The sequence below is a fragment of the Nesoenas mayeri genome (assembly GCF_963082525.1).
Source record: "Nesoenas mayeri genome assembly, chromosome: 3".
Lineage (NCBI taxonomy): Eukaryota > Metazoa > Chordata > Aves > Columbiformes > Columbidae > Nesoenas > Nesoenas mayeri.
In genome coordinates this window covers 43073208-43089932 of record NC_137544.1, presented here as the reverse complement: position 1 = coordinate 43089932, position 16725 = coordinate 43073208, and the positions used below count along the sequence as shown (strand labels likewise).

The window sequence follows — 16725 nt, the reverse complement described above, 5'->3', positions numbered from 1 at the left end:
AACTCAAAGAATCTGGACATGTTTTGCAAGGACTGGTTTGTAGGTTTTTTATGAGATGATTGTTTAAAAGGAAGAGATTTAGCTCTTTCTATTTTTATTTTTTTTCCCCCATGAAACTGCATAATTTCTACTTAAGATTTTTACTGTGTGCCAAATAGAAATCAGGGTGGAGCTAACATACCCTCTGAACTCAGCTTTTTCTACCACAAAAATCAGGGGTTGTTTTATTTGTTAGGTGGAGTAGTCAAGTATCATTTGCACTGTGACTTGATTTAGTGTATACAAAATGAAAAACTTACTGTGGTTGTTTTTCCGTCACAAAAAGAAACTGCCAAGCAAGGATTCATGTGACTTCTGTCTGCGTGGGGAAAGAGGGAGAGTCTGTGTCCATTAGGACACTCCACAGTTGATGGCTGTAGCTACAAATTACTCCTTAAACACATTAAAAAAATAGGAGAATTGCTTGGTAAGGGGCAAATCATGGGAATATTGCCATGGTTTTTAATCTTCTGTGTATCAAGTTCATTTTGTGTAAATTGTTTATCCTCTGCCTGCTTGTCCTGAATGCCTTGTGTCCATGGTCAACATAGCAATTCTCTCTTGCTTTTTTCTTAGCTGTATTTAATACTTTCTTTAGTATGTGTTTGTTCAGTGTTTTAATTCCAATAAAATCTAGATCTTTTATTTCCCATGAATGAAAAGGTTTCTGAGAAGTCATTTCTGAAGCACCTCAGATTTCTTCCTTGTTTGTCTCAATTAAATATAATAATCAAATTCCTGGTGTAAACATTTTGAAATGTTGATAATTTTTAATTGTTAAATGAGATCTTTCACTCGTAATATTTTCTGTCCCCAGTATACTGGAAGAGGGCAGATAGTAGTGCATATGTATTGTGCTACTTACATCATAGATACACGCTGAGTAGCTCATTGCCCTTTCATCCCACTTACAAGCTTTTCAAAACCAGGCACAAACCCCGGCTGGCTAGGTCCTTGATGTGCTCACAGGTCAGTAAACATTGTCTGATGGATGCCTGTCTATATGTGTGTTCATGGAAACTGATTAATCTAATGGTCCGTATTATCTTTTGTTCTGCCTGCTCTCACTGAAACAAGACTGAGAAGTCTCCGGGTTGCTCAGTGGGTTCCCAAACCTGCAGTGTGAACGCTGGCTTCTTATGCCAGTGTTCATTTTTAATGCCATGTTGATTATATTGGGTCGGAAATGCCACATTTTCAGTTGCTGTGGGTACCAGCTGACACTTTTTCTTTTCCATGAGTCCTGAAGGATGCTAGAGGGGTGGGTTCAGCGGTGGGCTGTGTGTGCCCCGATCTGGATCATGTCACCTGGCCTGTGGGCCATGGGATTTCACAGGTGGTAAAGACTTGCTTGTTTTTCAGCTGGTTGGGCCCGTAATTACTCTTTCATGAAGTTATTAGAGCTCTCTAAGTGTACTGATATGAACATGACTTTCATTTGGGTGATATCTGGGGTTTGGACAGGTTTATGTAATCCGTCCAAAGAGATTAAAATTGTTATGCTGAAATGAGCTTGTAGATAGTTTATGTCAATGTTGAATAACCTAAACACAACTATGTTCCTTCAGGGAGGACATTTTTGCTGTCTTTGCTATTGACTCTACATAAAATCATGGGTTTTCTAAGAGCAGCTGTATTGGCCTTACTGTTTGATGAATGTCTCGATGAATCTTGTGCTCTGTTAAGCAGCAGTGGGACAAGTGGTGATGGGTAGTTTCACATGAAGCTTGGATATATATGATATAAGGTGCCAAGGCAGAAATACACAGTTGAAGTTGTTGAGCTCTGAAGCACCTTTTCATGTTCAATGGATGCTGTGATACGTGGCTGTTGATGTACATTAGGCGTGCTAACATCTGTTGAATATAAATAGTCAAGAGCTGGAATATTGAGATCTTTCCTACTGTATGAACACGAATCGCAAGCCTACAAAACCAGCAAAGCTGAATTCAGTGGCATTGTTCACTTGCATGTCTAAGCATCCGAAGCTTTATACCCTTAAGTACAGGAAAATTTAAATCTATAATTTAATAAGATAATGGTATTTAATGTAGTATAAACTGATTGGTATGTAAAGCTGCATTCTGTGAAAAATGACATGCATTTTGAAAGGTTGAGGAGGCATGAAGCCACTGATGCAAGGAAGGAGAGACTAAAAGTTTCTTTTGTACTCTACAGAAATTTGACTTGCCCAAAGTAAATCTCTAGGTGATACATTCATGCAGAAAACCTCCAGTGCTAACAGTATGTGTGGCAGATGCAGAAACGTCTGTCCAGATCTGTAAGAACCTGGAACAGGAGCTTTGAGGTATGAATTGCCTGCTTCACTTTGGTGAAGGCTGTTGAGGTACCAGTGGTGGTGATGCTCTAGTATGGATATAGATGACTGTTCTGCTGATTGATTTAATCAATAAGAAAGGAAATGGAATACTGAGTTCAATATACAGGTCAGTTTCTTTGTTTCTCAGAACTTCAGTAGTACAGAGAAGATGTAAAAACGTAGGTAGACAAACTTTTTAGACTTGGGCAAACTTATCCACTTGATCTGTAGCAAGAATAAGTGTTTCACTGTTCCAAAATGTAGGGCATTTTAGAGGTTTCCTATACATAAATGAAGTAGCAGTCTTGAAAATATTTGGTGTTGGTGGCTTAGGTGATGTTATTAACCTGTTTGTGGTACACAAGATGTCATTTTTTTTCTGAACAGCATGGCTCACAGGATTGCAGTGTATGAGTATTTGACTGTCTTACATTCATATGCTTTGTATATGAAAACATAAATTTGTTTTTTATGCAGCACATAGTTAAAAGACAACCTGTAAACTGAGCCTCAGAAGCTGTTTGCGTGAGGCGTGGCTATACTCCTGCAGTGAATTCACATTTGGATTTTGATTAAATGACTGTTGTGCTGAAATCTCTGAGGACTTTTTTCAAAGTTTAGCGGCAAATGTTTATCTTTTAATTCTGTTCCTTATAGGCCTGCTTCATTAATGACCCAAATATCCTATGGGAGACTTCATCCATATGGATTCTCTGATGTTTAATAGAGGGGTGATCTTGCATTCCAGTGTGTCCTCCCTCATAGGAGAGGACACTTCCATGAGATTTGGAAAATGTTGTGTTCTATTAAAGTGTTTGAAATTGCTCAAAAGCTTTTAGGGAATGTGCAAGGGTAAATGGTGACTGAAACGTTTTCTAAGGGAGATGTGTTAAGAAAGAGATGATTTCATTTTGATGAAGTTTTCCTGGTAAGGTATGGCTGGAGCTCTGTGGTAGTTTACCATAGCAAAAATAAAGAGAATCTCGATATCTCAAATATTTAACACCACTGCCTGGAAGTGTGTCACCCCTATAGCTACAGATACGATTCATAATGTCACGTAGAGTAACTAACTGATCTTGTTGCATTCCTAAGAGTTCATTCCTGACACGTTCATACTCCTTGTTACGCAGTAGCTGACGTTAGTCAAAACCCAAAACTCTGTTCGTGAGGTTTGAATGTACGGTTTGATCTCAAACTTTTCGAGTTCAAACCCACTCCATTTGCTAAAGTATTTAGACGATGAAGCAACCTCTGTTTCTCTTTCCTAGTAAGTAACAGATGCGGGTGAAAGATCCTTCCAGAGCCAACCCCGAGAAACCAAAGAGAAGCAAAAGGCCCAACAGGCTGCAGGATGAAGACTCTTCAGATGATATTTCAGGTAAATACATTAGGTGATGTTCAGCCCTGAGGTTGAGGGCTAATAACTTCAATGTTGATAGATGAAACCCACGAATCAGCACTACCATTAAATACTTTTCTTGTTTAAATTTATAAGAGAAATATCCTCAGTCAAGTGTTTATGACATGATTGGGTGTTACACTGTGTGACTACCCTGAAGGGCTGGAGAGTTGTTTCATCTTTAATGACAACTTCAAAGCAGGAGAACGATCCTTTCCCATGCATGGAAGGTCAGGCATGTGTCACAGGAGGCTGCTTGGCTGAACAAGAAGCTTCAGGCTGAGCTCAGAGACAAAAAGAAAGGGCAGAGAAGGTGGAGGCAGGTTTAGGCTGCGCTTGCAGGGGCCCTTAATGTGCAGGGGTGGGATTACGTAAACCAGCCTTAGAGTTGAATCTGATGAGGAATGTGAAGATGGGCTTGTATGGATACTGTGACAGTAAAATGAAGGCCAAGGCAAGTGCAAACCTGCTGCTCTAGGGAGCAGGGAACCTAGGGACATGTGGCATGAGAAGAGGCTGAGGAACTCAATCCTTCCGTTGCTTTTGTCTTCACATGTAAGCTCTGCACTTGGTCCTTCCTGGTCTCTGAGCCTAGTGGCAGACTCTAGGGTGTAGGCATTGTCCAGAATAGAAGAAGATTGAGAACTATTAAGCAAACTAGACATGTACAAGTCCACAGGATCAGATGGGATGCACCTGAAGGTGCTGAGAGAGCTGGATGATGTTATTGTGAGGCTGAGCTCTGTCATCTTCATGACAACAAATTGAGGCAAGCAGTTAGTATGCTGGAGGGTGGGTCTGCACTTCAGAGTGAGCTAGACTGGCTGGAGAAATGGGCTAGGAGAAGCTTCTCAGAGTTTAACAAAGGCAAGTGGAGAGTTTGGCACCTCGGCCAAAACAGCTATGTACAATTACAGGATGGGAATCAATATCTTGAAAGCAGATTTGCAGAAGAGGTCCTAGGGGGTCCCAGTGCACATGCTGAATAAAAGCAAGTGGTGTGGCTTGTGCCTGCTGTATGCTGGACTCTGTTAACTAGAGCGCAGGGTGAGGTATGTGGTTCTTTCCATCTTTTCAGCTCTTGTGGGACTTCATCTGGAGTACTGTGTCCCATTTTGGGCTCCACGTTACAAGAAAGACATTGATTTGTTGGAGTGAGTGCAGCAGTGAGTCAGCCTTTCCACGTTGTTTAAGGAGATTGAGAACATGATGCGTGAAGAGGGGCTGAAGGTAACGGCTTTGTTAAGCCATATGAATGAAAGTATAGTTTCTTTTTTTGAATGCCTGATAGGTGGTTATGGAGAAGGCAAAGGCAGACCCTTCTAGGAGGTCCACAACGAAAGGGCTAAAGGCAACAGACAAAAGTTAGGGCAAGGAAAATTTGGCTAGGTATGAGGAAATTTATTTTATTTTCACCCTGAGGATGGTCAGACAGAAAACTGATTTTTGTAGTGAGTTGGTTAACCTTTGTCCTTGAATATATTCAACACTCAGCTGAACAAAGCCATTGGCAACCAGATCTAAATTTGTATTTGGCCCTGCTTTGAATGAAGGTTTGAACAAGATGGCCTTCAGAGGTTCCTTCAAACCTAGGTTTTCCTGTGATATTATGGTGGAATTTGTGCAAAAAGTATCACAGAGAAGAATGGTGTTCAGAGTTCATGTTCAGAGTGGGCATCTGTAGTAGAGATGAATGGGTATTTGGAAATCTTTCTTCAAGGATTGAAAAGGAGGTCAGCTGCCTGTGTTGTTATATGCAAAAATAGATTTATGTAGTTTTTTACTGTTGACAAAACAAACAAACAAAAAACCAAAAAGAAACAGGGAAATTAGTTTTGTACAGAAGTCCTTGCATTTTTGTACAAAGTAGTTTATCTGTTTTTAAGAGGTGGCTTTGTTAACTTGAAAAGGACTTTTATTATAGAGAGACTGAAATAGATATTTCATGAAATTCATCATATGCAGAACAGCTGGCCGACTTTTCCTATTTTAGTTCTTTGCTGTTTTTTTTTTCCTGATGCTGAATTCATCGAAGACTCAGCTCTTTTAGTCTACACAAGCTCCCTTTCATAGCTGTGATTTTTAATAGACGAAAGTGAGTATGTGTTGTTCTCTCTAGGCTTAACCTGCCAGCACGTGAGCCAAGCAGTGGATGTGCATCATGTGAAGAGGGCGGTAGCTCAGAGCGTCTGGTCGATATGTGCGGAGTGTCTGAAGGAGAGGCGGATGAGTGATGGTGAGCCTGTGGCACCTTCGGACATATGGCTGTGTCTCAAATGTGGCTCTCAGGTGAGCATACGCTGCCAGTTTATGGAGGTGGATCAGCCCTGGTTTTCTAAAGGATCCTTGTCTGTTTAGTCTCTCATCACCTTCAGTGAAACACTGTGACATAAGTGCTTAGTTGTGAGAATCCGTGCTTCAGCTTCTTCAGTGGAGTGGGATGTTGCCTTATGTTCCTCTCTCATTTTCAGCAGTGCTTTGGGTTAGCTTTTCGTCTTGTGGTGCAGCTTGGCATAATGAGCAGTAAGTAATGGTCCTACCTTTGCTGTGCTCTTCACCTGCACGCTCTTGCTGCTTACAGAAAACTGGCTGCAGGAACTGTGTGGTTGCAAAATGCATCCATTCTGCTGGCTCGTCTCACAGAAGATCCCGCAAATACAAATGAATGAAAAAAACAAATATGTATATCACTGGATCAACTTATACTGTGGGCACTCAGTTTCTAGATTTGATCGAAACCAGGGAGAAAGGTCTGTGCCGAAGTGAGAATGCTGCTTTTTGTGGCAGCTTGCCAGTAGATTGGATCAGTTATAATGTCAAATTGTGGCTTCAGAGTTTGAAATGGCAGGTCCTGACCCCAAGGGCTTGCACAGGTTTCTGCCCTGTGAGTGAAGTAAAGCCAGATACAGAAAAATTCATTTTATAGGCAATGTCACGCTTGGTTTGGCTAATAGTTGCCTGAACAAAACATTTCACAATTCTCTTAGACTTCTAGTAGATCTTATTTCAGTAAGGACAGAAGCCAGCTTCTACCAGTATTATCTACTCAGATTTAATTTTGAAAAGAACGTGTTTTTTTGCAGGCTTCAGAAGATAGTTAACTAGGTCTGAGGAGAACTCGTAAATTTTGTCTCTGAAAACTTGTAGTTAAGGGTTTTTAAAAGACGTTAACTCTGCGTGCTTTTTCATCTGTTAATAGCCTCCAGAACTCATGCCTTGCACAGAGACCAGTCCTGAATCTTTTCAGTCCCTCTCTGTAGATATTTACAAAATTGCAAATGCTTTCTCTTGAAGATGCTGTGCATAGTGTGTTCTGAGTAGCCTTTTTGGTACAAAACAAGTTATGTACCTTTTGCATTTGCTATCTGGAATGCATTTGAGATTCTTGACCAGTGAGAGTTACCTATGCTGTCCTTTTCTTAATATTTTGTGAACCAAATATGATACGTAGTAATTTCATTCTTATTTTTTAGAGAATTCTTTTGTGAATGGCATTGTTTTCTGCTATTGATACTTATTCAAAAATTAGGAATTATTTCTATTAAGTTAAAACAAACTTGCTGATTTTCTGTACTTTCAACTGATTTTTTTCCAAGTAGAAAAGATGAAATTTTGGGTTTGTGTTGTCATTGATTTTCCTTTATTAGTATAAAGAAAATGTGTTCATTAAAAAAAAAGAAAAAACAAACCTGATATATTTAATACTGAATTATAAAGAACGTTAAACCCTCTCAATCCTTGAGAATGCTAAAAGGGTATTTAGGTCACTATAGCTTTCTGTCTAATTTTGAAAAGTAAAGTTTTTGCAGTTTATTTACTAATAATGTAATATTTCCCTACTTCTCTTTTTTCCCTTTGCCGTGTTGATGTTTCCGTTTTCAGGGATGTAGTAAGAACTCAGAAGGCCAGCATTCTCTGAAGCACTTCCAGACAGCGCGCACAGAACCTCATTGCATTGTTATCAACCTCAGCACGTGGATCATATGGTGAGAATGAGTGTGCAGGTGTTCATGTATGCCTGTATATAAGGACTACCTTAAAGCAGTGTCTTCTTGTGGTAAGGAATGATTCTGACAGATAAAATCATTACTTTATATAGAGGAAAGAGTCTTTTTGGAGAGAAAATTAGTTTGTCCTTAGGACTCTCAGAGAGGTCACAAGTCAATACTAGAATAGAAGTTTGAGTCCATTCTGTTCTGTGGAGAGTTGACTGGTTACAGGAGTTTGTCCTTACTGCTTGTTTCTGTATAGTTATTTGCAGGACTATAAACTGAGATTATATAGATCTCTAAGTATCGCAGTGAATTGGGGCTGATCTATAGAAGAGCATATATGGGATGAGAGAATTCAGTTTTATTCCTCTTTTTAGTATGGAAAATTGAAACCCAGACCTGAAGTGATTTGCATGAGGTTGTTTGAGAGGTTTGTTAGAGCTAGGAGTTGCATCCAGGTATCCTGAATTCCAGTTTGTTTCTTCTTTTGTTTAGGTGTTATGAATGTGATGAAGAGCTGTCAACACATTGCAACAAAAAAGTTTTGGCACAGATAGTCGACTTTCTTCAAAAACATGGTTCCAGGGCTGAACCAAGTAAGTTTACACAAATAGTTTTATTTGGAGGCATCTGTAATATACTGTCTCTAAAATGAGCATTTCAGATTTTGAGTCATGTTAAACATACACTTGAAAAATGGTGTATGATGTGAATATAATGCAATTTGTAATTGAACAATTACGTGGGGAAGCAATGCCTGTCGAAATATGTCATTTTTTTTTTCTACAGTATCATTACATTTTAAAAATATTATTGGCACTGTAGGGCAGTTTTTCCAAATTGTGTCTTTAATGAAGGAAGTTTATTGTGGAGAAGATGTTACCGTAAATAAGATGCCATATAAATTAATGTGCTAAACCTGAATAGAAGTATAAATGAGTTGAATTTTCCTAGTGTGGATGTGTCACATCTTAAAATGCATTTGATTTAAATTTGTTTTCCGCAGTTAATTAAATTTGTTTAAGTAGATTATCTAGTACTCTGTTGTTTGGTGTAATGCTTTTTGTTAATTTATGTTATTGGGTTTTAATTGATAGAACACTCATTTCTATGAATAGAAAATAGTATTAAATTATTTTCCCATGGTAGAAGCCTACTATATCTTCTCAATCTATGTAATAGTAGATAGAACTTTGTACCCATCACCCTCAGCTGCAGAGATAATCAACTGGTTAGAAGTAAGAATGGACAAGGATAGCCTTACTGAATTAGACCAGGTATTCCTGTAGCTGCATGTGCATAAATCCTACTGGTTTTAAGAGGTGTTATGTATTTTTTGAGGGTAAAAAGATCAAGGGCCACTCAGAAATACATATTTTATATTCTAATCTAGCCACAAGTTGCATGTTAAGGTATTTAATTGTAATAAATCAATAAATTGCTACTTTTACATCTTTTTGCTTGCAGCAATGGAAATACAGTTTTGTTCACAGCTTCAGTTTTAAGTTTGGATGTAATAAATGGATGTTGCAGCTTGCTTACAGATGAAAATGCTGTAGTGTCTGTTTGAGTTCATTTAGTGGAAATAATTTCATCCTGGTTTTGTGCTGTTGGATAAGACTTTCTGAGAGATATGACTCTGTGCTTCATGGTTTAGATTCTTAATTTGTGAAACTTCAAAGTATTTTAATTTTTCTGTGAAATGTCTTAAATTAAGCAACTGAAATTCCAAACTAACTCAGGAAAAGTAAGCTTTAATGAGGCCAAAGATTTCTTAAAAATCAGGTGTTTATAGCAGAGCCAGGCAGAATGTGTTTCTGCTGCATATGTATTTGTGTTTTATTTTGATACTGGTTTGAAAATGCGTATTTTCAGGCACAAGCCTTGCGGGGTGGCCACTGCAGCAGCAAGAGGTCTCAGCATGTGAAGGTTGTTCCTGAGGGGCTGTTGTGGCTCCTGTTCTGAGCTGGGAAGGGGCTGAGGGTCAGGTGCAAGTTTGTATTCATGCAAGAAGTGTGTGTGTGTGTGCTGCCAGGAATGTTTTAAAGGTGGAAGTCTGTGACCTTCTCCATGTGGCAGAGTATGGCGGTTTGGATCCCATTCTTGAGAGCTCTGGGAATGCCGATTAACCAGCAGGGCATCTCATCAGAATTAATGTATCTCCAGCAGTTTCTTAATTTCAGTGGAGCTCTGCCTGCTGAATGAGGAGTTTTTCCTCATCCCAGATCAATTAAGCCACACCAAATAGTCTTTTTCCCATCGTCCAACGCAGATTGATAGATGCATTCACAGTCTCTTATCCCTTTTCCTTCTGTTGCTGGCAAAGGATTGGCTTTCCTCTTGCTGTTTCCAAAAGTGGAATCTAATTTGACTGACATGAGGGCTGGAGCACCTCTCCTATGAGAACAGGCTGAGTGAGTTGGGGTTGTTCAGCCTGTTGAAGAGAAGGCTCCAGGGAGACCTTACAGCAGCCTTCCAGTACCTAAAGAGTGCCTACAAGAAAGCTGGAGAGGGACATTCTGCAAGGGCATGTAGTGAAAGGCCAAGAGGTAATGGCTTTAAACTGAGAGAGGGTAGATTTAGATTAAATATAAGGAAGGAAGTCTTCACCATGAGGTTGGTGAGGCTCTGGAACAGGCTGCCCAGAGAAGCTGTGGATGCCCCATCCCTGGAAGTGTCCAAGCTCAGGTTGGATGGGGCTTTGAGCAACCTGGTTTAGTAGGTGTCCCTGCGCATGGCAGGGGGGATGGAACTAGGTGATCTTTAAGATCCCTTCCAACCCAAACCATTCTATGATTCTGTGACTTGTTTGGTTTTCTTAGGTGTCAAGGAAAAGAGGAAAAAGCTGTTTGCCCAGCACAGGCTGTTGCTTTGGGCCATGCTCCTCGCTGGAAGAGCCTGGGACGCAACTGTGTATGGATAAATAAGTAGTATGCCTGAGAGGGAATTCCCAACGAGGGCTGACATTCTTGTTTCACTTCCGTAAATGTAACAGCAATGCCTTCTCTGTTTTGTGTCAAAGGCTTGGGCTGGCACACTTAGTCCTTCCCCTAAAGAAATGTAACAAATTAAGATTTTTTCTTGTCTTTAAATTAGACTGCCTTTAAGGATTTTTAAAAAAATAAAATCTGAAATTGAAATGAAATTAATGCTGTTTTCCAGAACACAAAAGACATGAAGCGTAACAGTGAAAATTAACTCTGCTTTTGATAACTTATCTTTTTTTTGAGTGTAGGATTTTTTTCATTTTACAGTGATGTTTTCAGTGTAACTGTCATGCTTTAAATTATTAGTTGGCTTAGATTTTTAAAATTTATTTTGTATATTTAGCCATTAAAAACATAAACTAATTTTAAATGAATGAAAAATAACTTGTGAGAAAACATTAGCATAAACCTGACAATTAATAATTCATATTTCTCACTTGAAAATCAGTCTTGTGCTCTTTTCCCAGTGCTTTTCAGTTTCTTCCTAAAAAAAAACCACAAAGTGAAGACACTTAATTTTCCTATCAGAATGTGACACTGCAACAACAATTCATCTTATGTCTGGATTTCTTTCTGTTGCAACAACTGGTTGACATGGTACATTGTTAAAATTCAAATAGCATCGTGTAGAAATTTCTGCAGAAATGCAGAATGAACATGGATATAAGTAACAGATGAAGGTTGCTAGGTTTTTTTTCAGTTCTTGAAAGTGCAGGAGCCATTTAAAGATAAAATAATCAGCTTAAACACGTACGGGAGGGTTATATAGATTTCCTAATTAATGCATCTTGGAAAATAAACAAAAGCAAAATGCTTGTCATTTGGTACTAATGTGGTGGAATAGTGTGGCAGCAGGATCCCTGCTTTTCACTCGGCCTCTCATAAAGATCCAACTTCACTTCAGCTGTAAAAATGTGCAAATTACATTACTACTACATGACTGACTTTTGTAATTACATTAAGCGATTGAGATAAATCCCAGTGCTGGGTTCCCAAAAGAATGCTTGCAGCTGTGTGGTTTTCGCATCTGATCCTATGGTTTATTGTACCCAGCAATGCCTGCCTTTTTTTTTTTTTTTTCTTTTTGGCCTTTTTATTTTTTTGGAGGAGTCTGTTTGGTTAAGAGGTCATGTTGGGCACAAGATGGAAGAATAAAGCAAGATTGCTTTCTAGGGTGTACCACCCAGAAATGTGTTTTGTGGAAAAGGTTAGCAGGCCATGATGATTTTCACAGAAAGGCAGGTGCAGTATTGTCCGTGTGGCACACTTGTGAGCTTCACATGGACATAATGCACATGTAGTACACAGAAACCATGCTGAGACATTGCGATCTGCATGTCTGCTCATTTGCTGGAGAAAATAAATTGTTTTGCAGTCTTAAAAGTGAGTATTATGCGTATTTTCCTTTACAAAAGCCAAATTAGATGTCAGTGGAGACATAAGGTTGAATACTCATTTTTTTATAAAGCAGTTAATTAAATTGGTTTGTGTGGCAATAGAATGGAAAGAAAGAATATTTATTCTCAAATTTTATAGATAAATTTATCTTTGGGAAGGTCAAGCAGAGGAATGAGATTTTGCTAGTAAGTTCAGCTGCTGAGATTTGCCAGTAGGTGAAAGTTAGGAACCTGATTTCTGTTTTAATGAATATAGCTGACGTAAAACAAAGACTAAAAAATATATAATTTTACAGTACAAGTAATAGGTGTTAAGTGGTATGGAAAAACAAATAGTATGAGAAATAACTTCTCAGATTTGTGTTCATCTGTGGATATTAGCAGTTGACAAAGGATCACACTGATGAACATAATTGTATTATTTCATAACTGATTTTCATTATGTGTAGTTTGGAGCTTGAAGTTGTATAAGTGCATTCTGTCTACTTAAAAAGAACATTAAATAGCAAAATGAAGCAGAATATGTTAATTCTCCAAATCTGAGCTACACTTCAGGAAAAAGACATTTTTTTCCAGTCATAAATTTTCTTTCAAGTTTATTTACATTTTTAGGGGCTACTGTTAATTATCCCCATCACAAAGAAATGAAAACCCTATCATTGAGAAAAGATTTTTTTAGACTTTCTGTCATTTTTATCTATGGATTCTTCCCTTTCCAGTCCAGGTACTTACTTACTTGTGAGGTGTAGCACAAGTCATCTGAGTGTAGAGGATCAAAACTGGTGCTTGAATACCTTGCTCTTTCACACTCTGAAGATGTGTTTTTTAGTTTATAACATTCTGGCAGAATCAGAGAAATAAAATTGCAGTTTGTGGTCTTTAATTAGTTAGGATTGTAACACTGCAGGAGAAGTTTGGATTGTAAAACATAAAGCTAGTGACCATTTCAGAAGAGAACCATGCTGTTTTTTCTAAGGGTTAGATTCTCATTGTTGTACAGTGTTGAAAAAAAAATTAAACTTTTCAAATAAAAAAGGAGTGCCAGACAATTTAGTATTATTTCGTAATGCAGTGTGATGAGAACTTGGTAAAAGAAGAGCAATCTATTAACCTTGTTTTTACCGTGAAGACCTTCAGCTGAAGTGCCAGAGTTGCATTCAACAGAAAAGGCTTGACCTTGGAATAAAAGTGCATATTCCTGGAACCCTCATTTTTAATTAAAAAAAAAAAGTCGCATTGAAAAGATAAGCAAAACCACTACTCCCCCGGCTGAAAGAAAAATTGGATGTAATTTATCCTTTTGCTTGCATGCCATCTGCACCCCTGGGCACAGCTCACTTTCAGTAAGGGTGGTACAGAAGTCCATGGTCGCTGCAAATGTCTGAAATATGGGCAAAACAAATTGATAGGGAACCTGCGATAACTTTTCTGAATATCTTTTGCAAGTGGGTGTGTCAGCACCCATGTGTGTTTGCACACTGAGTCTGGTGACTTGCTCTGATTCACGGACTGAATCATTGTCTGTGTTAACATTGGGCTCGGGATTCTCAGTCACGCACCCATGAGGCTGGTGCTGTGCAGCCGTGGGACAAAACCATGTTCCCTGCCTCCAGAGAGCTTGTGAGACGAGACTACAGGTGAGCAGATATAGGAAAAAAAAAAGCTGAGGATAAGGGTGGCAAGACAAGAGTGCCTTGCAAGCAAGATCAGTAGCAGAGGAGCAGTCAGTGACTCTTGTCCTCTTTTCTCTGGGTCTGGTGGGGAAGGGGGGTTGCCAGCATGGAGGAAAGCAGGGTGACATCAGGAAGCTTTGCTGAGTACGAGGGTGGTGCCCATGTACAAAGGCAGCTGTCTGAGAGCCAAAGGAGTGAGAGCTGGAGGGGGATGTTATGGTGGGACCAGAGGTAGGCACTGGCCTGAGGCCTGGGAAGAGATGGTCATTAGGGTGTGATGAGCTGGGTGGAAAGCTGGGCAATGGGTCTTGGCAGAGTGCTCTGGTAGGGGAGATACGCTTTATCAAGGGCAAAGTATGTTGGAGTGATCAAGGACCACCTTGGGTGAGAGTTGTCCCTGCGTGACTGGATGAGAAAGGCCACGTCTGCAACAAAACTGCAGGAGGAGTCTGAATGTGTGAGCTCCAAAAACAGTCAGAGCCAGATACGTTGTCCTCGCAGTGGAGGACAGGCCTGCCCGGGGCTGATGTTTACAGTGCCTGGGAAGGGCAGAGAGGTTGGAGGTCTCCATGTCAGCTCTCTAAAAGATGTAATAGTGAACTATGGATAGAAATCAATCTGTGAACTTAATAACTTTTGTGCTTTTCACCCACCTTGCTCTCGCTAACAAGTTCCTTTATAACAGGTATTACTGCACACAGAAAAATGGCTTGGACTACTTCTTTTCTCTTGTCTGGCCAGCAGCTGAAGGCCCTTGTGGGCAGAAGCAGATGACAGCCATTTTGATGGAATCCTTCTGCTAGGGTCCCTTTTGTGTCTATACCGGCTTAAAAGTCACTTTTCATATCCAAAAGCATGCCTGGTAAAACATTACAGGGTTGCAAGACTGAGTCATCAAGAGTCCATGAAACATTTCAGTGCAAATTCACTTTAAAAAATTACATATTAGCCTTTTGATTAATAACATGCTTGTAGCCTGGGGTTAATTTTGCAGAAGGACCCTCCAGCCCCAATCTGTAGATGTAATAGCTGTCGCAGTCATTACCAGCATCTTCTATTAGGATTGACCAACTCTTCACATGTCAACTAAACATTCAGCTTCAGGCTCATCTGTCATTTATCACTGAGCTGGGGACACTAAGCAGAGTTAAATTTAAAACTGCTGTCCCTCCTCTGGCTCTGTGTATGTCTTTAAAAATATCTGCGTGGAATAAGCGAGACAGCAGGTAATGTTTGTAATTGCAAAGCAACACTTTTCTGTCAAGACTTTTTCACAGATACAAAAAAACCCTAGTAAAATGTCATGTGGATTGTGTTTGTAAAATTATTAAAAAAACCAAGAGTAATTAATCAGTAATTAAAATCTTCTAAATGGAAGGAGGTTCCTAAACTTCAATAGTAACATAGAGGCCTTTTCTTAATTTACTACTACTTCTCCTTGTCCCTATACTAATTATCCAGCTTTGTGGCAATCGGATGTCAGGTTCGCATTTATTGTGTTTTATAATTGCGTGTTCATCCGGCTCTTTATCGCAAAGCTGGATGCTTTGGCTTTGTTTTCCCTCCCTTAACTAATTTGTATGTAAGGTTCAGCAAATGGGACCTTGCTACTTGTGTGAAGCTGCCATTTAACCATGAAGTGAAATGCTTTTATTGAGTTTGCCCTGCAGATATGGTCTGCTGTGGCAGTGCTGTCCATATTTGGTGGCTGTGCAAGGAGAGCCAGGTGGTGCTGCAAAGCGTAGCACAGTGAAGCGTGGACAGATCTAGGTTTGACATTTGTCATCCTCTACTGCTAAAGGGAAGAGAAAAATCTGCTTTTCCATATGCTTATGCTTTAATTTTTGCCTGCAGTTTTGTCCAGATGGCCTTGTGAACATTGTTTACTTTAAGATGCTGTCCCAGATGTTTTTGAATGCCGATGGATAAATGCAACAACTGTGGTATACTAATACACAAATTATTTACACAATTTTGGTTGGTTTTTTTTTTTTTTGTTTTTTAACTGTCTCCCCACCACTCCTCTGTATGGCACGCTTTTCTGAGGGGAAGAAGTGTTGACTTATTAAATTTCTGAGAGTGAGCAGTGCCTTCAAGTTGCAGTCACTTGGAGCTCCCATTCTCCTGCTAAGGTTCTTTTGCAGCTCTGTGTGGCTGGACGGGGCTCAGGCACTGTAGCTGCCCCTTGTAAGCACGTCAATTAAAAGGCGTTGCTGCACGCCGCCCATTAAACTGAGTGTTTCAGGGCGTGAGCAGCTCCCAAGCTATTTGTCATTCATTGTGTTGCCTGCTTTTTCAAGGAGAACTTGATCTCTTACTTTGCCCTTGTACCGTCTTAATTTTCCACACCAGTGGAAGGGAGAATATTTTAAAGCTGTGTGAGCAGTATTACTGAGAACACTTAAAAATGTTTTTAAACAGCAAAGCACCTCTAACAGCATCTTGACAAACTTAGATGCAATTTAGAAAAATTATTATGCTTTGGTGACACTGCAGGATGCAGACGGACTGTATCAGAAGCTTGTTACCAGATACAATAGATACTTTAATGACTTGTGTTTTGTTTAATTACTTTTTTTTTTAATCTTCTAAGCAAGAAACTACCTAGGAGTGTACATAAAAGAACCTTTTGACATGAGCATTTCATTAACGTAAATAGCTCTGTTAGTTATTTCTCAAAAACACTTTAATGAGACTTCAATGTGAAACTCATTAGAACAAATACATGAATTCATATGTCAAGACAGAGATTGCAGCATCACAGTTCTTGGCATCTATTAAGTCCATAACTCGTTTACATTGACATGCATTGTTAATCAATATTTAAGACACTGCAGATGTCAGTAATGTTCATATTTAGTCCTGCAACCATGACAATATGAAAGTTGCTAGTAGAATTCAAGGCTAAATATTGT

At 39.3% G+C, this 16725-nt stretch overlaps 1 protein-coding gene across 4 annotated transcripts in view; it reads left to right on the top strand.

Moving 5' to 3' along the window:
* The window catches only part of USP45 (ubiquitin specific peptidase 45), a 56282-nt gene that overhangs the window by 4753 nt on the left and 34804 nt on the right, over nt 1-16725 (top strand). For 3 of the 4 annotated variants that reach the window (XM_080342363.1, XM_080342362.1, XM_080342365.1), the window contains exons 2-5: nt 3631-3740; nt 5881-6050; nt 7644-7747; nt 8249-8349. In XM_080342363.1, the coding sequence (XP_080198489.1) occupies nt 3641-3740; nt 5881-6050; nt 7644-7747; nt 8249-8349 (475 nt within the window). In that variant the 5' untranslated portion in view covers nt 3631-3640. The remainder of the gene's footprint in view (nt 1-3630; nt 3741-5880; nt 6051-7643; nt 7748-8248; nt 8350-16725) is intronic. The other variant, XM_080342364.1, reaches the window with a different exon arrangement.